At 42.5% G+C, this 23,733-nt stretch overlaps 1 protein-coding gene and 1 pseudogene across 1 annotated transcript in view; one reads left to right on the forward strand and one right to left on the reverse strand.

The window, feature by feature from the left end:
• Positions 1 to 2,992: 2,992 nt before the first annotated feature.
• Positions 2,993 to 23,733, reverse strand: part of LOC126931138 (RNA polymerase II subunit A C-terminal domain phosphatase SSU72-like) — a 223,881-nt gene continuing 203,140 nt past the window's right edge. Inside the window, exon 2 of the mRNA XM_050748959.1 lies at positions 2,993 to 9,949. Within this exon, the coding sequence (XP_050604916.1) occupies positions 3,409 to 3,993 (585 nt within the window). The 5' untranslated portion in view covers positions 3,994 to 9,949 and the 3' untranslated portion in view covers positions 2,993 to 3,408. The remainder of the gene's footprint in view (positions 9,950 to 23,733) is intronic.
• LOC126951694 (3 beta-hydroxysteroid dehydrogenase/Delta 5-->4-isomerase type 1-like) lies at positions 12,225 to 12,943 on the forward strand (annotated as a pseudogene).

Here is a 23,733-nt window from a genome sequence, read left to right on the forward strand (position 1 = left end):
AAAAAATGAGGGAAATACTTTATATTTCATGAAAAAAACTTAACATTATAAGTATGTTAACAGCTTTATTTGTAATTGTTTTATTTCCTCTCCTTTACTTCCTCTCCCTCCTCACTTCCCATGTCCAATCTTTCCTCCTCCTCCTTCTTCTTCTGTTTTGAAACTGAGTCTCGCTCTGTTGCCCAGGCTGGAGTGCAGTGGTGCCATCTTGGCTCACTGCAACCTCCACCTATCAGGTTCAAGCAATTCTTTTGCCTCAGCCTCCCTAGTAGCTGGGAGTACAGGTACATGGCACCACACTAGGTTAATTTTTGTATTTTGGGTTACTGGTGTGAGCCACTGCTCCCGGCCCCATGTCCAATCTACCCCAAAGTCTGACCTGGATTATGTAATCACCATGTGGCTTGTTTGTGGTTTTACATAAGTCGAATCCATGAAGCAGAGTATGTAATACTTCAAGCTCAGTCTGTTGGTTGAAGTAAGTTGTAAGGCAATGTCCCTGGATAAAAGGGGATGGGTAAGAGACTGCACATCATGATGGGGGAATGGCACATGTGTTCAGCAGAGAGAATGGCTGGAAGCTATTTTTACAGATGCACAACTGTACCTGACAAACTATCAGATTGACAAATGTTCAAAAGCTTGACACTATACCCTGCTGGCAAGTTTGTGAGGGAAAAGGCATGTTTGCCAGTGGTGATGAAAAATGTTACAACCTCTATGGAGGGAATCTTGAATATCTAATAAATTTAAAAACACATTTACTCTGTCTTTCAAGTAGTCTTATAAGTAGCTAGGACTCAGGTGTGTGCCACCACACTTAGCTAATTTCTATTTCTTTTTATTTTTGTAGAGATAGGGTTTCACTATGTTGCTCAGGCTGGTCTTGAACTCCTGGATTCAAGGCGACTCTCCTGCCTCAGCCTCTCAAGGTGCTGTGATTACAGGCGTGAGCCACTGTTTCTGGCCTATACTTCTCTGTGACCACAGTAATCCTACTTCTAAAAATTAACCATAAGGTCTATCAGCAGAATTATCCAACTGAAGAAGTGAGAAAAAAAGAACAAAAAAGAAAAGAAAGAGATCCTCAGGTACTGGAGGAACAATATCAAAAGGTCTAACAGATGTGTAGTTTGGGTCTCAAAATGAGGTGAGAGAAAGAATGGGACTGATTTTTGTTTTTGAGGCAGTAATTGTGAAATTATTCAAATTAGGTAAAAAGCTGAAAAATTACAGATTCAAAAAGCTCATGGAACTTCAAGGAGGCTTAAAAACAAAGAAAGCTATATGTAGATGCCTCACAACCAAACTGAAAATTAGGACAAGGGGAAAAAAATTAAATGTAGCCATAGGATGCAGGACAGAAAACGCTGGTACCTTAGTAGCATCAAGCACACCCGATTTTGATTACTCTCATCGTCCTCCAGTAATACAAACAGGATGATTTGGAGAAATTGTTGATTCTGGGACTGAGGCTGGAAATATATAAGATGAACCTGGGGCATCTCATAATGTCAGAGTGAGTTTCCTTTCCCATGAAAAATGAAGTAAAACAAAACAAACACCACGATGGGGCACGTGAAAGGGTCCAGGAGGCAACTGAAAACGCTTGTGATGGCCAAAACAGCAACAGTTTGAGCAACAAAACAAAGAAGGATCAAACTGTAACCCCACATAGAAAAATAAATATCCAAGATTCCATACTGCTATGAAGAAATAACTGAATACATACATTCATGAGGGGGAGAATAGACACATCTGTGTGGAGTAAGTCCACATAATTTACATGGATAATCCACCCACAGGGAAGTAGAGCACAAGTCCACACTCCTTAAAGGTGGACAGCACATAGGGACTTTTTCTAAAGAGTCCAGCATGGAAAACATGAAAAAGGCTGAATTCACAGTGGAGAAGGCTGATGAAGTGGAGCTGGAAGGTCATGAAGGAGGGGAGCCCATGCTTGTATATTTGAGATAAGAACTATCACAAGGACTCCCTAAAACCCACAAGAGATTATGGCACATCCTACATGCTTTACACCATCAGGAGGTCTTACACACTTTGCTCATTCTGCATGGCCATACGTATTTCTATAACTGCATTTTCTTGAAGACTGCAGCATTCCAGATAAAATGTTCTCGCAAGAACATATGCCTAGCAATGGCTGTCTGCACCAATAAGCTAATGCCAACTCCTGCAATCAGCTGCTGTGACCAATACATTTATTACCAAGCAGCTTCTGTGGACTTCTTTTTCCCTTTAAAAGTTTCTCCTTACCCCAACCTCTCAGGATACACCTGTGACTTGTTATACCCAGTGCATTCCTGATTCCAATCCTTCATTCAAATAAACTCATTGTCTTTTGAGAGCTAATCTCTGCTGTTATTTTAGGTTGCCATAATCAGTCTAGTTCAATAGATAACATGTAAATTAACTCAACTATGAACAACTACTTCGGAACTATTTTTCCTCTATGGGTAAACATGGTTTAGTGCCACTACCAAGGATTATGAAGTGTTTCACTTGTTTCTCCTTGAAAACATCATTAGGTTTATCACCTGATGTTCTCAATGCTCAAAGCAATGAACATTTTAAACTTAATAAAATTTTCACTCTGAAAGATCTCTTTTTTTTCAGTGTAATTCATAAGGTTTAAACAAAAGCATGTCACTTAGTAGTTTGAAATCCATCCCCAAACAGAAATAAGAATATACTTTTTAAAAAAATTTTTATTTCATTTAATTTGATGAACTATTATTTGAGTAGATAACTCCAAATTTTACAATAATATGTAGTTCATTATCCAACTTGGATTTTATCTATTAAAGTGAGCACTAGTAAAAAAGATATGATCTATAGGTAAAAACATTTATCTCTTTAAACATGTAATATTATACTCTTATTAAAGAAGAACAACATTTAAGGTAATATACCGCACTCCATTGGTCTCAACTAACTTAAAAAATTTAAAAATTAAAAAAAATAGCCCTCAAATTGTGAAAAGAAAGTTCATTTAAAAGGTGCTTATCTATACAATGTTATTTATCTGCTGAGTACCCTTAAACAAATCATTTTTCCAGCAGTCCATTATCAACTCTGCTTGCTCATCTGGAAAATGCAGTCATGGTGGGATAGCGTCCTTGTAGAATGATATAAGCACTAAATTCGTTATTCTATGTAATGCACCTAGAACAATGCCAAGCATGTTTCCGTGCTTTTAAAACTGTTAGTCCTTCTCATTTCCCATAAAATATTTCCTTGGTAATCGTCCCTTTCCAGGTGATATGTACAAAAGTAATACAAACAGCACTCAGTGGAAGGTCTTGCAACTGCTTCTCACAATAAATCTGGACTAAAGTCCCATGCCTAAGTTCTTACTGAGGAAGGGGACAAAGCCAGCCCAGATCTTCAGTAGAAGCAGACGGTGTGAAGAAAGCTTCTTCCTGACTTCTCCTCCATTTGCAACAGCAGCTCCTCCAGACTGTCTTCCATGTCGTCTGACTGCTGCAGGCACTGGCAAAGCTCACAGATGAGGAAAGCTCCCAGGGTGGCATCTTCCAGGGTATCTTTGATGTCTGTGTTGATCACATGCACAGGCTGCAAGGTCTGCTGTTCTCTGGAACACAGATCTTCCACCACTGTGTCATAGACACTCTCCTCACAGGTGAAGATGACATCAAAGAAATCAGTGCACTCCTGAAATCTTTCTGGACCGGGCTTGATTCTCTCATTTCTTCCCAAGATGTGTAAGATTCCATTGCAGGTGTAACATTCTCTATCTTTCCTGAGGAGGTCATTGTACATCTCCTTATATGTTGTTGCAAAATCATAAACTACAGGATGACCGGGTCTTGGTCCCGGTAGCCTCACATGAGATTCCGTTCCGAAAGACCGGACACTCAGCCCTTTTCTCCTGAGGATGCTGTGGGCCTCCATGCTCCTGTTGATGTTGCTCACACACACCACAGCCACCCTGAGTGAGGAGGAGAACATGATGGCGGCCACTGGGAACCAGAGAGACACAGACACCTCAGCTGCAGCACGGACTCTGAGCCAAGGAGACGACCACCTGTAGCCAGGTCTTCCAAATGAGCTAATGTGGAGGCACAGGAGGCAGGTTTATATTGAGTCACCTTAATTAGTGGGTGGAGACTTCATGACTTCTGGATTGATTAGGTTGTGATAATGGACTCCTAACTCATCACAAGAACCATCAAGATGATTAAATTACCTCAAGCAGTAACTCTCAACAAAGGTGGCACCACCCAGTCCGGATTCATTTAAAATCTGGAGTTTGCTCTGTTGGTTCTCCTAGTGAATGGGGGCTGCTATTGACAATGGTCAAGACAATTAAGCTTCCTGCAAGTATGTCATAGGACTCTCCAGGGACCTTCAGACATGAAATTGGATGATAAACATGCTGACAATTTCCAAGGCCGCACCCTATTTAATGATAAATTACAAGTATTGTCGCTTGTTTTAATTTTCATAATGTTCAAGAAGTGCAGTTGCATAAATCATAGGACCACTGTATATAGCCTTGTCCAGAAACTCACAAATTTTTTTCACCAATGCAAAAAGAATCCCATTCTGAACAACACATCTGCTTATGCTATTTTAAGAGTTATTGAACACCACATTTTTCTGCATTCGATATTATTGAACTCATAATGATTCTTCAGGGAAGGCAGGAATTGATGCAATCCTCTGCCTCCAAGTACAGCTGTGTTTGAGCTTTTCCACACTTAAATGCAATGTTTAGAATTTTTTTAGTAGTTGTATAATTTATTAAGAAAATAAAGAGATTTTAAAATTATGAATGGGGTTTCAAAAAATAAGATAATCATGTCTCTTTTGAATTGATTAGATTATGATAATGGACTGCTACTCACAAATACCATCAAAATGATTAAATTCCTAATTCAGTAACTCTCCACACAGGTGGCCCCACCCAGTCAGGACTGATGTATAGGTGAGCTCACCCTCACCTCACCCAGCCCAATTTTACTTGTTTTTATTAATCTTTCTTAAATGTATGTATAGCTCACATTCATTTCAGTATAAATCAGATCAGGGGTATCACTTTTGTCCCTGGTGCAGGGACAAAATCTATCTTTGAAGCAACATACTGTATTTTTCTACGTCCCTCTTACAGTGATTCTTACATTGCAAATACAGCAGGTTCTCAAATAACATCCTTTTTTTTTTTTTTTTTTTTTTTTCATTTTTTGAGACACAGTTTTGCTCTGTTAACCTGGCTGGAGTGTAGTGGTGCCATCATGGCTCACTGCAGCCTCAAACTCCTGGGCTCAATCAGTCCTCCCACTTCAGCCTCCTGAGTAGCTGGAACTACAGGTGTGTACCACCATGTCTGGCTAACTTTTTTTTTTTTTTTTTTTTATAGAGGATGGGGTTTCACCATGTTACCCAGGCTGGTCTCAAATTCCTGGGCTCAAGTGATCCACCCGCTTCAGCCTCCCAAAGTGCTGGGATTACAGGCATGAGCCACTGTGCCCAGCCTCAAATTATATCATTTTATTATAATATTAATTTAAAAAATTTCTGGCAGACCAATGTCTGCATGGGGTTTGCATATTCTCCCCATGTCGGTGTGAGTTTTCTCTGGATACTCTTATTTCCTCCCACATCCCAGAGATGTGCAAATTAGATGAACTGACATCTTTACGGTCCCAGTGCGAGGCTGTGCCCTGTGCCCCGGATGGGGTCCTGTCCAACATTGGGTCCTGCCTCGCACCTAGAGCTGCCAAGATAGGTTCCAGCCACCTGCCACTCTGAACTGGAATCATTGGGTTGGAAAATGAGTGAATGAATACAAATTATTGAAAAATAAAAATTCATAAAACATGCAGTAATCATACAAATGCAAGACAATAACGATGAGAGTACAAAATAGATCAGCCAGCCTGTAGTGTCTGTCATTATTGATTTTTTAACTGTGTAGTAGTAGGAGGTGCTCCTTACAATTTTTTCTTTGCAAACATTTATTCCTTGGTTTAACTTAACCACAACTGCGACCACCATCACCCACTGATTCACCAAAAATTAGGTGAATAATAATCTTACTAGGTTTTATTAGGCTTTCTTAATTGTATGTACAGCTCACTTTTGTTTCTAAGTTTAATATTCTAAGTGTGTTGAATCTTTATTTAGAAATTTGGTGATGTTTTTGTGACTCTTGTTCATATCAATTAGCCTATGATAAAATTAATTTTATCATACATATTTCACTTGAAGTCATCGTTTTGGGTTTGGTGGCTCACGCCTGTAATCCCAGCACTTTTGGAGGCTGAGGCGGGGGGATCACCTGAGGTCCAGAGTTCGAGAACAGCCTGGCCAACATGGTGAAACCCTGTCTCTACTAAAGAAATAAAAAAAAATGTGCCGGGCATGGTGGCGGGTGCCCGTAATTCTGGCTACTCCAGAGACTGAGGCAGGAGAATTGCTTGAACCTGGGAGGCAGAGGTTGCAGTGAGCAGACATCATGCCATTGCACTCTAGCCTGGGCAAGAAGAGCCAAACTCCATCTCAAAACAAACAAACAAACACACAAACAAATTAGGAAACACCTTAAAGTTTCTCAAAGTGTGTTCTTAGACTAGCAGCAGTAGCATTAATTGGGAAATTGTAAAAAATGAAAATGTAGACCCCAAACCAGTGAATCACAAAGTCTAGTGGTGAACCTCAGAGGTTTGTGTTCTTTTCTTCCCATTTCCATGAATTGTTCAGGTTCACATAAGTGATAATGTTTGGAAAGTCTTCTCTCTAGTAGGTTTCTCTGTAGGGAACACAGGAGATAAACTGCCTGAATTGCTGTGTATCTTTCCTTCACCCTGACACAGGGGCCACATCGTGGCTGGGTACAGCATTGCTGGGCTGTAGTCCTTTCTCTCAGTAGTCCTTAACTGCCATGCCACTGTCTGTTCCAGCACGGGAGATAAAAAGTCTAATTCCAGCATCATTCTTCTTCTGTAGATAAGATGCTCTTTTTAATTGGATGTTTGTAAAATGTTTCTCTTTCTCCTTAGTGTTCAAAATTTTTACCAGCAGATGCCTCAATGTTTCTTATTTCTCTTCACTCTAGTCCAGTATTTCTCCATTTTTTCATCAATCCCCACTTACGGAGCCTTTTTAGACACTTTTTCCTAATTGCCGTCTCATACAATTTTAATAGCACAGGTATATTGTATATTTGTTTATGTACTGTATTTGTGCTTTGTACATAAAGAGAGTGAGATTTTTATTCACTCCCCCAAGAACCAATATTTGCCCCATTAGGGACACTATCACCTCCTTTTCACCTCTGTTGAGAGAGCATGGTTTAACCTGAAACAGTGAGCCTTTTGTTACACTTCAAGGAATAATCTACTATTCTTGGTTTAATTATTGTCTTCTCTCCATTAATACCTTTTACTGCTTGTGACACTTTGTTATTCTTCATTTATCCTCCAAGTCCCTTATCTTTTCCTCATGGTTTCTTATATTTTTGCTTCTTGTTTTGAAATATTTGTGAAATCAAATTTGGATCTCAAGGAAGACCATCCCTTCTCTCAATTCACTCACTAAATTATTTATTAGTTTGGCCTCAGAAAGGATGGCCCCCTTGAATTTTTTTAATAGGGTTGTTTTTTTCTTGTAAATCTGTTTAAGTTCCTTATAGACGCTGGATATTAGACCTTTGTCACATGTATAGTTTCCAAATATTTTCTCCCATTCTGTAGGTTGTATACTCTGTTGATAGCTTCTTTTGCTGTGCGGCACTCTTACGTTTAACTAGATCCCACTTGTGAATTTTTCCTTTTGTTGTTCCTCTGGTGTCTTTGTAATGAAATACTTGTGCTTTCCCCTGTCCAGGATGGTATTGCCTAGGTTGTCTTCCAGAGTTTTGATAGTTTGGCATTTGACATTTAAATCTTGGATCTACCTTGAGTAGATTTTTGTATATGGTATAAGGAAGGTGTCAAGCAGCAATCTTCTGCATGTGGCTAGCCAGTTATCCCAGCACCATTAATTGAATTAGGGAGTGTTTTCCTCATTGCTTCTTTTTGTCAGGTTTGTCGGAGATCAGATGATCAGGTGTGTGGCCTTATTTCTGGGCTCTCTATTGTACCATCAGTTTATGTGCCTGTTTTTGTACCAGTACCATGCTGTTTTGATTACTATAGCCCTGTAGTATAGTTTGATATCAGGCAATTTAATGCCTCCAGTTTTGTTCTTTTTGCTTAGGATTGCCTTGGCTATTCAGGCTCTTCTTTGGTTCTTTATACATTTTAAAATAGTTGTTTTTTTGTTCTATAAAGAATGTCATTGGTCAGTTGATAGGAATAGCGTTGAATCTGTAAATTGCTTTAGGCAGTATGGCCATTTTAATGATCCCATCCATGAGCATGAGATTTTTTTTTCCATTTTCTGTGTCTTCTCTGATTTCTCTAAGCAGTTTTTGTAATTTTCATTGTAGAGATCTTTCACATCCCTGGTTAGCTGTATTTCTAGGTATTTTATTCTTTTTGTGGCAGTTATGAATGGGACAACCTTTCTGATTTGGCTCTTGGCTTGGCTGTTGTTGATGTACAGGAATGCTAGTGATTTTTGTGTTTTAATTTTGTATACTGAAACTTTGCTGAAGTTGTTTATCAGCTGAAGGAGATTCTGGGCCAAGACTATGGGGGTTTTCTAGATATAAGATCACATCGTCTGCAAATAGAGATAGTTTGTCTTCTTCTCTTCCTAATTTTATTTCTTCCACTTTTTCTTTCTTTCTCTTGCCTGATTTCTCTGGCCAAGACTTCCAATACTATGTTGAATAGGAGAGGTGAGAGAAGGCATCCTTGTTTTGTGCCAGTTTTCAAGGGGAATGCTTCCAGCCTTTGCCCATTTGGTAAAACGTTGGCTGTGGTTTTGTCATAGATGGCTCTTATCATCTTGAAGTATGTTCCTTTAATACCTAGTTTATTGAGAGTTTTTAACATGAAGGGGTTTTGAATTTTATCAAAAGTCTTTTCTGCATCTGTTGAGATAATCATGTGTTTTTATCTTTAGTTCTGTTTATGTGAGGAATTACATTTATTGATTTGCATATGTTGAATCAACCTTGAATCCTGGGGATGAAGCCTACTTGATTGTGGTAGATTAGCTTTTTGATGTGGATTCATTTGCCTACTTGATTGTGGTGGGTTAGCTTTTTGATGCTGGATTCATTTGCAAGTATTTTGTTGAGGATTTCTGCATCGATGTTCATTAAGGATATTGGCCTGACGTTTTCTTTTTTTTGTTGTGTTTCCACCAGGTTTTGGTATCAGATGATGCTGGCCTCATAGAATGAGTTGGGGAGGAGTCCCTTCTCCTTAATTTTTTGGAATAATTTCTGTAGGAATGGTAACAGCTCTTCTTTATACATCTGGTAGAATTCAGCTATGAATCCATCAGGTCCTTGGCTTTTTCTTGTTGGTAGGCTATTTATTACTGACTCATTTTTGGAGCTGATTATTAGTCTGTTCAGGGAATCAATTTCTTCCTGGTTCAGTCTTGGGAGGGTGTATATGTCCCGGAATTTAATCATCTATTCTAGGTTTTCTAGTTTGTGTGCATAGTGGTGTTCATAGTAGTTTCTGATGATTATTTTTATTTCTGTGGGGTCAATGGTAACATTTCGTTTGTCATTTCTAATTGTGTTTATTTGGATCTTCTCTCTTTTCTTCTTTATTAGTCTAGCTAGTGGACTATTTATTTATCTTTTTTTTTTTTTTCAAAAAACCAACTTCTGGATTCACTGATCTTTTAAATGGTTTTTCATGCCTCCATTTCCTTCAGTTTAGCCCCTCTCATTTTGGTTATTTCTTGTTTTCTGCTAGCTTTGGGATTGATTTTTTTTCTTGCATCTCTAATTCTTTCAGTTCTTTCAGTTGTGATGTCAGGTTGTTAATTTGAGAACCTTATAACTTTTTGATATGGGCATTCAGTACTATGAATTTCCCTTTTAACACTGCCTTACCTGTGTCACAGAGATTCTGGTATGTTATATCTTTATTTTCATTAGTTTCAAAGAACTTCTTGATTTCTGCCTTAATTTCATTATTTTCCCATAAGTCTTTCAGGAATATGTTGTTTAATTTCTATGTAATTTCATATTTACCCAAAAGTCATTCAAGAACATGTTGTTTAATTTCCATGCAATTTCATGGTTTTGAGCAATTTTCTTGGTCTTGACTTCTATTTTTTATTGTGTCATGGCCTGAGAATGTGTTTGGTTTCATTTTTGTTCTTTTGCATTTGCAGAGGATTATTTTATGTCCAATTATGTGGTTAGTTTTACAGTATGTGCCATATAGTGGTGAGAAAAATGTATCTTTTCTTTTTTTTGTTTCAATATTTTATTCAAGTTTTTTTTAAGTTATGTTAATTACAGCATTTCAAGGGGAGGATCTAATTCCATACAAAATGGAAGACTCTAAAATGTACCCATTAAACTGCTAAAAGACAAATTGAGTGGTGAGAATACAACAGAAGTCCAATTTAGATTCTGAGTGTTGTCACCATGTGATTGCAATCACACAGACAATTCCATGCTTATAGCTGGAACTCCTGGAAGCTATTTCATATTCTGGTGTCAGGGCAAAAATTACAACACAAGAAGGAATAAGTCCTGAATTATTGGCTTCATCACATTCCTTAAATATTGGGTGGTTTTTGCAAATTGTGGCTTTCCAATCTACTTTAAACCTACAGACACATTGGCTTAAGATATATTGTCATGTAGTCTCAGCCTCTGATTCCCAGAGCCCAATCTCTTCAGGACCATAGCACCCCACTGCTGGTCTGGCCCTCCACATTCAGTCAACTCTGATGCCTTTTCTAATGCAACTAATTGCTTTTGAGTCTCCAGCACCATCTCAAAAAAAATAAAAAATAAAAAATAAAAAAACCTTTTCAGTTTCTACTTACCCATAACCTGTAAGTCTCCCCTACAGTGCAAGGAGTGTGCTAAGAAAACTAGTTTTTCATTTTAATTCTTACTCTCCACAGCTCCCAACAACAGGGGATGTGAAATGACAGGGGAAGTGTTAGAGGCATCTGTTTCCTAAAACCATTATCACTCGCAGGCTTAGAGAATACTTCACAATGTTGGTCATTTACCACTTGAAGGTAAACTAACTCCATATTTTCTCTGCCACTAGATTAATTTTTGAAAAGATGAGACTGTCTCTCCAGAAACTCAAATTGCACAGAGACTGTAAAAGGAGCCAAGAGTACAAAAATAAGCAAATAAAAATGATCTTTTGCCCAGGATTTTTATTCCTTCTTCAAGGGAAGACGCTCTGGATACCTCCATGAGCTTTGCTTTCACACAGCTCAGGGGAGGCTGCAAGGTCCTCCCCATGCAGGTGTTACCAGCAGAGGGCACACTCCCCCTACCCCCGTCCCCGCCCCGCTTCCTCCACCAGGCTCCACAGGAAACGCCAGTGCAGGGTTTGGAATACTAAGTAGAAGGAAGGTTTATCACCATCACCCCCTCTTTACATAACTGGGTACATGGAGTCACAACCAGAATTGGAAGCAGCTTGCCTGGAGAACACACAGTCAGGAAAAGTGTGTGGGTATCCAGAAGCTCCCCAAACCCACTATTTGCTCAGTGACTCTAGGGATTTAGTTTTACTAGTCAAAGTTTTATTAGTCTTCAACAAAAAAGAAAAAGTTTTATTAGTCTTTAACAAAATGAGAAAAATACTAGCAATTGCATGTATATATTTGAGTGTGTATTGCCTATATACAACTGTGAATGTGTGTGTGTGATGTGAATTCTTCCACTGCCCTTTTGTGCCTAAGGATTGGGACTGTCCATATTCTCAGAGTGTAGTTTCCTGATTTTTTAGTTTTAAATACTCTGTCTTTAATGGTATCAATGAAAAAAATCATAATTTTGCAATATTCTTACTTGTCAAAATATAAATGATAACTCTAGGTTCTTTTCCAAAATTAAAGTATACACACACACACACACACACACACACACACACACACACATCCACAAAACCCAAAAGTCTAGAAATTCTTCCTCTCTAGAGCCCAAATGTTCATTTCTTTTTATTTTTATGTTTTTCCTATGGCTGTAGCATGGCCCCAATCTCAGTCAGAGCCACAGAAGAATACAACACTCGGTGGTAACCTGAGTGTGTTACAACCACTGCACTTGGGAGTGGAGATGGGGCACATGGATCTGTGCACGTGGCTGTGGCCCCATGGGAATATTTCCTGACACTGACAGCATACTCTTCATGGGCAGGTACCCAACTTCTCTTGGGAACCTGTGTCCAAGCTAGTATGCCAGGCTTCATCCACACCAGCATCATAGAGGTAGCCAGGCCCAACTCCTACAATGAGATCATCCAAAATGGCCACAAATAAGAGCCTTTGGAAAACATATGGTCTGCTCCATACACATAGAGCAAAAAGCTTGCTGAGGAGGCTGTGCTGGCAGCTAATGGGTGAACACTGAAAAATAGCAGTATCTTGTACATTTGTGCCTTAAGACCCACGTATATCTATGAGGAAAGAAGCCCAATCCTTTCTGCCACTACAAATGAGGCCCCATTACAATGGGATCCTGTCAAGTGTCAGCAAGTTATCCACAGTCAACACAGTCTATGTTGGCAATGTGGCCCGGGCCCACATTCTGGTCTTGTGGGCCCTGCAGGACCCCAAGAAGGCCCCAAGAATACGAGGCCAGTTCCACTACATCTCAGACAACACGCCTCACCAAAGCTATGATAACCTTAGTTACACCCTGAGCAAAGAGTTTGGCCTCTGCCTTGATTCCAGATGGAGCCTTCCTTTATCCCTGATAGGCTGCATTGGCTTCCTGCTGGAAATAGTGAGCTTCCTGCTCAGGCCAATTTATACCTTGTGGACCGGCACAAGAAGACCCTGAAGTCCAAGACTTAGTGATTTAAGGATGACAGAGACGTGCATGTGGGTGTTGTTAGGAGATGTCATCAAGCTCCACCCTCCTGGCTTCATACAGAAGGTAACAAGTGCACAAGCCCAGGTCCTGCCTCCTCCCTTTCACACAATGGCCAACTTATTGTCTTCCTTGTGTCATCAAAACCTGTGCAGTCACTGGCCCAACCAGAAGCTTTCTGTGCTAACCATATACCAAAGAACAGACAATGTGATTTGCCGTTACCGAATATCAGTGGCTAATTCTGAACAATTTGGGGTCTCTTTTAACTTGAGAATCTCTTTTGACTACCAGAGCTCCATTTCCCCTCTTAAATGAGAAAGCGTTTCTTTTTTTTTATCTCCCATTTCTTCACACAGTTCAATGAAAAGAGCAATAAATGCTTTAATGCTTAACCTGGAGGTAGGTGTGGCTTCTGTTAATACATACTTTCCTCCTTTCCCTTTCATTTCCAGGTATCACCACCTCCAATTTAGAAGAGTACCATGAAACCAGGATTTAGGGGTGGGCAGAGTAGTGGGAGGGTCAGGAAGGGTGGATGAAGGCTGAATAAGCTCTAGTATGTTTCAGGCATCTACAACCTGACCTACATATGACATACATTACCTCATTTAATGTGAAACCTCTGATGTGAGGTGACTATTTCCATTTCATCGGGAGGAAACTTGTTCATGGTCACGCTAAGTGATTAGTGACTAGACCTGCTACCAGGGAGTCAGCCTTGAAAGTCCTTATCTTTCCACTGAAACACTCAGCCTGAATTTGTCTTGTCAGTGGCACAGCAGAGCACTGGAGCATGGGGTGCCGTTCCTTGGGAGAGCCCCAACTCCCTTGGGTTACCTCCTTCTTGCCCTATTCCATGCAGGGGACTCCCTAGAACCCAAGAGAATCCCTCAGGGGCACCTGAAAAGGTTTGCATGCCTTACGAAATGGCCCTGAGCAGGGAAGAAAAGCAAAAATGCATTTAGCCTCCAGCAGCTTCAGTGCCAATTTCCTTGAAGGTCTGTAGAACACACCTGGCTATGTGTGTGCTGGTCATTCTGGTTATTCATAACCCTGCATTTCACCCTTTCGAATCACACAATGAAGCCATACCATGGGTTCCTGGGCAAGTAAAGAGAATGAGGGTGAGCTTCCCAGAAAATCTGTCTCCTACTCAGCCCAAAAAGTAGAAATCTACTATCCCACATCCCCAGATTTAACTGCCTCTCCCTCCTTTTTTATCCATCTTTCCATTAAATCACATCCTTTCTTCCTTTATTCTTCCATCTCCTTAGCTTTTCCTTCCCTACATCTCCCCTTTTATCGCTGGCCCTCACATTCCTCTCAATTTCCCTGAGGAGGGGAGGCCAACAAAGACAAGTTTGGGGACTTCAGTGATGGCATAGTCATTAACCAACCAAAGAAGCAACGGTCGAAAGAAACACTTTCAGGGGGATTAGGGACAGAGTTTAACTGAAGTGGGTGAAGAGGTTGCTGTGGGTCCAGAGTGTAGGAAGGGAAGCTGTCTCCCTCTGGACCTGGGTATATCACAGCCACAGTGAGGGTCACACTCAACATCAAGATGGCTTCTTTCTTACACAGAAAATTTATGAATGGTTAATCAGTTGAATTTGATTACCACAACGGAGAGTTTCAGAGTTCATTCTGAATGGAAAAAGGGAAAACATTCTGGCCCAGATGAAAAGGCTTCTGCCACCTCAAAACACGAAGGGACAGATGACCAGCACCAGCATCAGGGTGGAATTGCACTAGTCCAGTGGGGTAGAGTGAAAAATGGAACATCCCTCCTGCCCCATCCACTGAACAAAATGCAAGAGCCAGCACCTGTCCTGCTCTTGTAAGCCATGCCCACCATCCATATGTTTATGACAAATAGCATGGGAAGGATAGGAGGGTGGTGGAATCTGGGACAAGAGCCTTTCCCCTTGATTTTTCAGTCGAGTGAAACCCCACTCTTATTGACCAATGAGGGCAATGTTCAAAGAGAAGTGATGGGAAAGGTTATACCTCCAATGGGCAGTGAGCGGTGATCACAGAAAGAGAGGAAGAAATTGGATGGGCCAGCAGTCTCAACTGGAAAAGCACAAAGGACTCGGAGTGTTGCCTCCAACAAAATGCGCCATCCCTTCTCAAAACTGAGGGTGCCAGGTAGGCAGACCTCCTGCACCAAGCAAGCCTCGCTGTACCTCACGCAATGCACCACACGGGGGCAGCAAGTCTCGGAGGGAAGAGCAAGGAAGCCTGACCCAGTGGGGATTTTTGTGTCCCTTTCCTCCACCTAGGTGGCTCTGCAGGGTACCTGTCAAAGGAATGAATGAAAACACAGGCAATTGCTCAGTCATCGGCTTAACGGCTAGGTGTATATGAGTATAGAGAATGGAGCTGAGCTGAAGTCACTGGGAAAAGCCACAGGAACCAGTGGGGCTTGAATGAGGCCTTGAATTCCTCCGTCCAGGCAGGGGGCACAGCCTGGGCAGTGGTGCAGAGAAAGACGAGGGGCATGAGGAGGTCCCCCGCCTGCTAGGAAACATGTATGGACGGCAGATGAGGAACTCAGGTACCAGACTCAGGTTTTCACCACCTGACAGCCAGGCTCTGAGGGCCAGGATGGGGCTGGGAAGCCGTGATGGCCTGCTGAGAACTGGCAGGAAAGCAGCCAGAGGCCAACTCTTACATGAAATCTCTTGATTTCCAAATATCAGCGACTAACTTTAAATTTTAAAAAACAGCTCAAAGACCTGCTCCAAGAGAGGAATGCGTGGGCTAGTATTCAAAATGTATGTGTAATATTTTATTTCTTAAAACGTAGGTGGTGAGGTGTCAGCAGCAAATCTGTTCGTTCTTGGTGATAAGTCCCAAATATACATTATTATATCATATTGTCAGCTTTTCTGTATATTTAACATAGATAATAATTTTTTAATAAATTAAATTTGGTGGGGAAAAAAATCATACAAACTAACAAAACACATTCACAGGCTAGACCCAGGACCCAGGATTAAGACCTCCAGTTTTCCATTTCTGCTCCCAATCTAGTGGTCCAGTGGGGGAGATAAAATACAAGATATGTTAGGTGCTGTGCATAGTAAATGTGCAGAGTGCCATAGAAAGGAAAGTGCTTCTGAAGGATCCATTCCCACAGGGGGTCCTTGCATTTCGGCTGGATATCAAAAGATGGGTAGGATTTCAACAGACAGGAATGTAAGTGAAAGTATTCCGGGAGGAGGCAATGCAGTCTGCAAAGACCCAAGTGAGAAAGGGGTCAATTTTGGGCAACAATGAGACCAGACCCAAAAGCCCAAGGCCAGGGGAGAAGTGGAAGATACACCTGGAAAAAAATGATGGGCACAGGCAGGATCACCTGGGGTCACCCCTGGAGACACCCTGCCTGCTGCCTTCATTGCCCTCAGAGTAGGAATTCCGTGCCCCATCCCTCCTAAAGACGACTTGACATTCAATTACTTCACACATACAGCATGCCTCATGTTCTCTCAAAAATTGGACTCTACGGGGAAAAAAAAGTCTCCTATAGCTATGAATATTGATGGTGATGCAAAAAGCTGGGACATCCTTCACTATGCAATGGGAATTGTTCAGCTGTCCCTGGAAGATTACCTTGGCAGCATTTTGTAGGAGGGACTGAAAGAGATGAACAGGATATTTCAAAAATCTAGGTAAGAAATGAAGGCCTGATTTATGTGTTGGTAACAAAACGGAAGACAGGGGCAACTGAGGAAGTCCTGAGGCAGAATGGCTGCTAGTTTAGACAGCACTGGATGTGGGCACAGAATTCCCGTGCACCCACATTTTCAATCCGGACACCTGGATGGCAGCCCCAGACTCCTTCCACCTATCATTCAGCTCTACCAACTTTACCTCCACAACACGTCTTGCATGTGTCCTCTTCCTCCCTGGTAACATCATTCTGACTTTTACTCCCCACAGGCCTCCTTGTCTTGGAGAGTCACCCATGAAACCGATCCTCAGCAGTGCTGCCAGAGTGCTCTCCAAACTAGTCTCACCATGTCACTCCCTTCCTTAAAACCAACCACTGAGGGAGCCCCTGGACTGTCAGGATGAGCCTGAGAGCCTTAGCATAACACAGAGGGCCTCTGAAACCCTGGACCCTGCCTGACTCTCCAGACTAATTCTCACCAATCCCTGCCCTATTCCCAGATTCTCCTACTTCATGCCTCAACAATTTTCCAAACTCAGCGCTTCTGGCATGCAGCATGCTTTTACATCCACCCAGGCCGGTGCATGGTTTTCCTTCTGCTTAAAGGGTGCCCAGCTCTCCTGCCAGCACATCCTTCCCAGCTCCTTATTTACTATCCAATATGTCTCATTTTACAGCCTCTGTGTCTTGTGCATATCGAGTTGCACTCTCACTAGTTTTTCATTTATATATCCTATTCCGCAGCCCTACACTGCCATGTCCTGAGGACAGTAACTCACCATGTCATCTCTTTGTCCCCAGTGACTGACACAAAATAGACACATGGGCTGATGGAGGGATGGATGGATGGATGGAAGGATGAAACACAAGCAAACTCAACTGTTACAATGGAGAGAGGAAGGGATAGAGAGTCAGGGAGTTGAATGCTTTGAATGACATAGTAAGAAAGAATTCACAGACGACTTTTCAAAGTGTCCATGAACCTGAAGAAGCTAGACCATCATAAAGAGATCCAGGAGAAACAGAAGGCGCATGGAGGGTATGCGGCTGAGAATGAACTCATTTGTGTGATATGAAGAGTGAGTGGGGTTGTGAGAGGCCTACCAGCAGGGAAAGGGAAAGGCTGATGAAAGCGAAGCCAGCTGCCAAGGTTATAAAGGGACTGGGAATTAGATCCAAAACCTGAAATGGTGCAAGGCCCAGAGCATATTTATACTATAAAACAAAGAAAATCTGTTTTAAAAATTAAATTCAGAAGAGAATCTCCCACTCTTAGGCAACTCAGGTGAGGATCACTCAACATCTCCGGCTACATGTTCTTCTTGAGACATCAAGAGACTCTGGTGGCAAATTGGAGGGAGTTTTTTGGGTTTTTTTGTTTTGTTTTTGTTTTGTTTTGTTTTTTTATCATGGCCCAAGATGCCACCAAGGCTAATGAGCCGGGAATGGAGTCGGTGATCTGAGGCATGAAGGAGGTTCATTATGAGGAAGTGAAGGTGGAAGGCTAGATGAACAGAAGAAAGTGGCTTGGCCACTCTGTCCCCAAAAGCAGGGGTCAGTGGGGTCAGTTGCAGACTCCAGAACAGTCAGTAATCTGTTCTGGAAACCTGAAGCTCCCTATTGAACTGCGCAATCTTTCCTCAAGAAATGGAAGAACCAGCACTAGCGAAGTCAGTCCTTCTTCCTAAACAGATACTGGCGACAGAGGAGTGGGCATGAGGTGGGCTGTGGGACTACTGTCATCCTAGCATGAGCCCTGGCCACTGAAGTAGGAATACCCTTCTCATGAGCCCGGCCCTAACTCCTTCCTACATCAGCTGGAGTGTCTCGAGTCCCTGGTGTAGCTCTGAGCAGGGCAGTTCTATGGGCACATGGCGTGTGCCAATACACAGGCCCTGTGCTTGGCTTAAGGGGCTGCCATGGGACCCCATATTTTTGTTGCAAAACACCTATTGCCTGACCTATGGTGGGTAAATGGAAAAGGCTCCCTGGTTCCTCCAGGGCACATCAATGTCTTTGTGGAGTTCGGATGTTAGAGCTAAAGAAAGCTCCATCAGGCATGGTGGGACACACCTGTAGTCCCAGCTACTAGGAGACTGAGGCAGCAGGATCACTTGAATCCAGGAGTTCAAGGCCAGACAAGACCTCATCTCTAAAATTTTTTAATAAATTGAAGTTAAAGAAAGATCTAGAGATCTTTACTCCAGCTTTTAACTGTGGGCTCCTTTCCTTCTTTCATTTTACCAATGAGAAAACTGAGGCCTGGGAAGTGAGATGACTTTCCCAACATTCACCTTGACCACTGTCTGTAATGGTGACCTAGGATTTGCTACTTTTAAGGTGAAAAGGTGGGTGAAGGCATAGAACTAGGAGGTTGCCCTACCAACATATTTATAAACGGATTAAAAAAAGACGGGATGGGAGACATTTGAAATGAGGGCAGAGGGCAGGTTTAACCAGAAATCAGCTGTCTAAACCATTTGTCTGGCCCACACAGCCCAGCCTCCTGGAACAACAGCTTGAGGAACGTGGGTGCTGTATGAATGGAGACAGGCAGGTGCTTCATGGTACAGAAATAAAAGTAGCTGGCAGTGAGAGGGACTAAGGAAAAGGGGAAACAAGGGCAAAAACAAGCAAGTATTCTTTCATTTTAGAAACAGAGTATTTCTACAAATGAGAGTGAGGGGTGCACATCTCGAGTTCTCATTTCAATTTTGCCATCGAAGTGAAGCAAATCTCCTCACCTGCCTGGGTCTGTTTCCTTTCCCGCAAAATGAAGGTTATGGCTCATTTCTAAGGTCTGTTGCCAGTGACTTTGGGCTGTAAAAGTGTAAGATGATTTGCATCCTCTGGCAGCTGCCCACTTCCACAGCTGAACTTCATAATAACACAAGCCTCCACGTGCTTATTTGTTTGTGTGAAGCTGAAGCTGTTGAGAAAGTGATTTCCCAGCCTTTCCCTGGCTCTAGTGGCACCTGGCACCTCACTGGGAAAGGGGCATCATACCTCTCATAGGGTTGTAAAGGATCAAGAAGTGGGGGGCCAAGAAGTGTGGCCGATTCCCTCCCTCCCTGATATCTGATGACCACTGAACTGCAGAACTTAGTGATGACTTAAATAAGGCCTTTTTTCTTTACGTTAATCTACGGATGTTTCACAAGTAGGTTTTAAAACTCTTAGACAATCACTAGACATAAAAGTGTGCAGAGCCAACAGAGACAGTACCTACTGAAGAGGAAACAGAAACCCAGAAAAGGCATGCCTTGCTCAAGACCACTGCCAGTTCATGCCAAAGCTCTGTCCTGCAAACTCCACACACAGCACACCCTCAAAGGAGAAGCAGAACTAGTTCCTTCTTTCTTCCTGTTCTCAGGAAAGGGAGGCCACGCCTTCTCACGCCCTCATCGCCCTGCCCCAGGAGCTGGAAATCCCAGAGGACAGAGGCCACATGCACTGCAACTTCCTCTCCTCCTCCTAGGCTCCTAGGAGCTGGGACACAAGACTTGAAGACGCCCCTCAGCAGCCCCTTCCCTGCAGCACTGCGCACAACCACCCGATAACCACCTTGCCTCCTAACATTCACACAAGCCCCTGAATCTTACAAGAGCCTTCGTGTTTGTCATTTTGTTCGATTTTCCCACACCTCATACCTGCATCTTTCCACTGCACAGATGAGGACAAGATCAAGAATACCTATAGGGCTTGGTCTAGGCTGCAGCAGCACTGAACAGTGGCTGTGCGAGTCCAGGGAATCTCAGGCTGTGAAGTCATGTCTGTGATTTCCACCAAATCTACTAACTTCAACCCAGAAATCAGCAGAGCTACTTCAGCTGAAACCTTGAGGTGACCCTCATTTCAGACAATCGCTAATGCTACTCTTGACAAGAGACATGTCTAGCCAGATCCTTTTCCAGCCCCTTGACAAAGTGAATTAGCTTTTCCAAGGTTACACATTGTTCCTTCCCTCACCCAACAAAGTCAGCTAAAGTGGACATTGCCTGATTTGCAGCAGTGGTGGGAACCCTGACTTATAGTCGCAAAGTCCTTGGCAGAGAATCTGCTTAACACTGAGCCTTTGCTGAATGCACCTTTGTGCCCTAGCATAACATGTGAAGCCTTGACATGAAGTTCCCCCCGTCCACCTCCCACCCCCTGCAGCCCCAGGGGCCAAATCCTTAAAGTCATATTTATAGTTGGCAAAATAATTCACCCCAAGCAGGTTGGGCAGGCAGGAAACAAAATCAGCCTTCACCTTCGCCCTTAAATGATGTTGGAATGTGTAAGCATCTCTAGCTCTCTCACATCTGTCTCTCTAGCACTGAGCACTATGCCTGGAACATGCCCACTCAGCTGAGGGGTGAACTTCCCAGGGTCTCTGCTCTTAATGAGTCACAGCCTTGGGGCCGGGGAAGGCCAGCCCTTCACAGATGACATCAGAACACCCAGGCAGAACCACTCCCTACTTCAGCCCTTGATGCTTTCAGAAAAGCATGTCAGTGGAGTGTCTTCAGTGAATACAAAGAATGCATGGAACTGCTTCCAGTGCATCCGTGGTCTCCAGGAACAGGAGTCTGTCAATTCTTTTACTTGTGATGAACATACTTCAAATATATGTGTGGGAATGCCAGCCTGAACACCACACAAACACTTATACCTTTTTCAAACTTCTTAAACAGAGGGAAACGTGGTATATGGAACGACTTGCCACCCACCTCACTGGCTTCCAAAGCCGAACATTCCGGGCTGCTAGAATGAGGCAGGGCACTGGCTGGATGCAGACAGCACTGAGAAAAGTGGCCTGGATCTCACAGGAGCAGCTGGAAATTGAAACCCATTGGAACGCGCTTTGGGTTAGTGAACGTGACCTTAAAACCACAGTCTGGCAGCAGAAAACTGCAATCTACAAGGTACTTGCAGCTGTGATAGGGAGACAGTGGAGCAATCACTAGGCAATTCATGCTGGAGACTGGCCAGGTGTGCTCCTTCCCTCCCACCAGGGGCAGAGAGGATGGAAATTATGTGATTGCCAAGGGCAGCTGAGAAAACAAGTCATGCCTGGGGTTTTATTTGTTAAGTGAGCTGAGTTGGGGGAATGAAGATCTGAGAGAAAGGGAAGAAGGCAGACTGTGAGTGGTGAAGACAGTGAAGGCCAGCAGCAGCCTTCCACACCTATTCCATTGTCATCTGATGGACAGCCAAGACAGGCACTTTCCCTGGCTCTTACTTATGGTATTGTCTTCACTATTTGGAGCAGTTATGTGAAAGGTGGGCCTACCAGAAGCAGACAGAGCCTGTTGCCCCTTGCACTGCCCTTTGCCTCCATAATTCTGGGGGAGGAGAGAATTTGAGCCTTATATATTATACTTACTGTAATCCCGAAGAAAGAAAGGGGGTCCCTAATTGGTCCTACAGAGTTCTCACCCTCTTTGCCCATTAAAATCACCCAGGGAGTTTCTGCAAAATTATAGGTACTTAGGCCTCACTTCAACTAATTGCTCTCCACATTTAAAAGACAAACAGAAAAGCTCTCCAAGGTTAAGAAAATCTGTAGCTTAAACTAATCAAACCTCAAGAATTCCACGCAATCAGGTAAGGTTTCTTTAATTGAAATGTGGGGCAGAGGCTCACACACGTCAAAGTTAAGAGATAGCTGGGCACAAAGTCTCATGTCTATAATTCCAGCACTCTGGGAGGCTGAGGCAGGAGGATCACTTGAGCCTAAGATTTCAAGACCACCCTGGGCAACATAGGGAGACCCCATCTCTACAGAATTAAAAATTTGTTAAATGCCTAGCCAGGCACAGTGGTGCATACCTGTCATCCTACACACTCCTGAGACTAAGGTGGGAGAATCTCTTGGTCTGGGAAGTTGAGGATTGCGCCACTGCACACCAGGCTCTGGGTGACAGAGCAAGACCCTGTCTCCAAAAAACAAAAAACAAAAGAATGTTAGAGGAAAAAAAAATCTCTCTCTAAATGAACACCAGGAGCACTGGCTTTTCCCATGATCTCTCTTGCTGCTTGCCACATTCTGTTCTCCATACAACAGCCTGAGAGATGTTTTAAGTAAACTCAAATCCTTTATCTCACGTATATAAAACCTTTCTGGGGCTTCCCATTCCATTTATGACAGACTCTAAACTGATCTCCAGCTCTCCCGGACACTGCATGATCTGCTCACCCTTCCAGCTCGTGTCCTCATCACGCTTCCTTTTACTCACAGTGTCCCAGCCAGATTGGCCTCCCTGCAATTCTGTAAACACGCAAGACTTTCTTGCCTCTGGATCTTCACATTTATCACTCCCTTTATATAAAAGGATGTTCCTCATCTTCTCATGGTTGGCTCTCTGTCGATACGTAGATCTCAGCTGAACTGTCACCGCTCTAATGAGATGAGATGTCCCTGACCACCCTCTCCTGAATAGGCTCTGCTTCATGCATCACATCACACTGTTTCTCTCCTCCTAGCTGTTAAAACTATCATAGAAAATAAAGTCCATTTTAAAAACTAAATGAGATAATATATGTAAAGCACCTGATACATAGTAAACGACTCAATTAACACGTTAGATCTCATATGTAGAGCTTTCTATGTGCAAGGAGATGTCCCATATGACCTCTTGGTCTAATCTCAACTGATTATTCCTTAAAATAAGTATCTGGGTGAACTTGCTGGGTCAAGTGTGTGAAAGTTTAAAATATTTTGTCAGATACTCACCAGATGTTTGTGTTAACTTACACCTCCATGAATAACACACCTGTCTCCCCACATCTTCACCAACACTTAGTAACTTCAGTGAATCTAATATTTGCCAAACCACTTGTGGTTTTCAAACTGAGTTTAATGAAGGGATAATGTTCTTCGTAATGCAAGAGAAATCCCCAAGAAAAGAAAGCAGCTCGTTAAAAGTATGTCAGTCTACCTTTTTTCTTCTTAAACACTGGAGTTCCAAGAGCTCTTGACTTGATTGGCACAAAGTTCCAGTTTCATCTGAAGACTCAACTGGGGAAATATCTACTTTCAAGCTCACTTACATAGGTACTGGAAAATTCACTTCCTCGAAGCTTATTGGACTGGGAA

This window comes from Macaca thibetana, chromosome 1, assembly GCF_024542745.1.
Source record: "Macaca thibetana thibetana isolate TM-01 chromosome 1, ASM2454274v1, whole genome shotgun sequence".
NCBI classification, from domain to species: Eukaryota; Metazoa; Chordata; class Mammalia; order Primates; family Cercopithecidae; genus Macaca; species Macaca thibetana.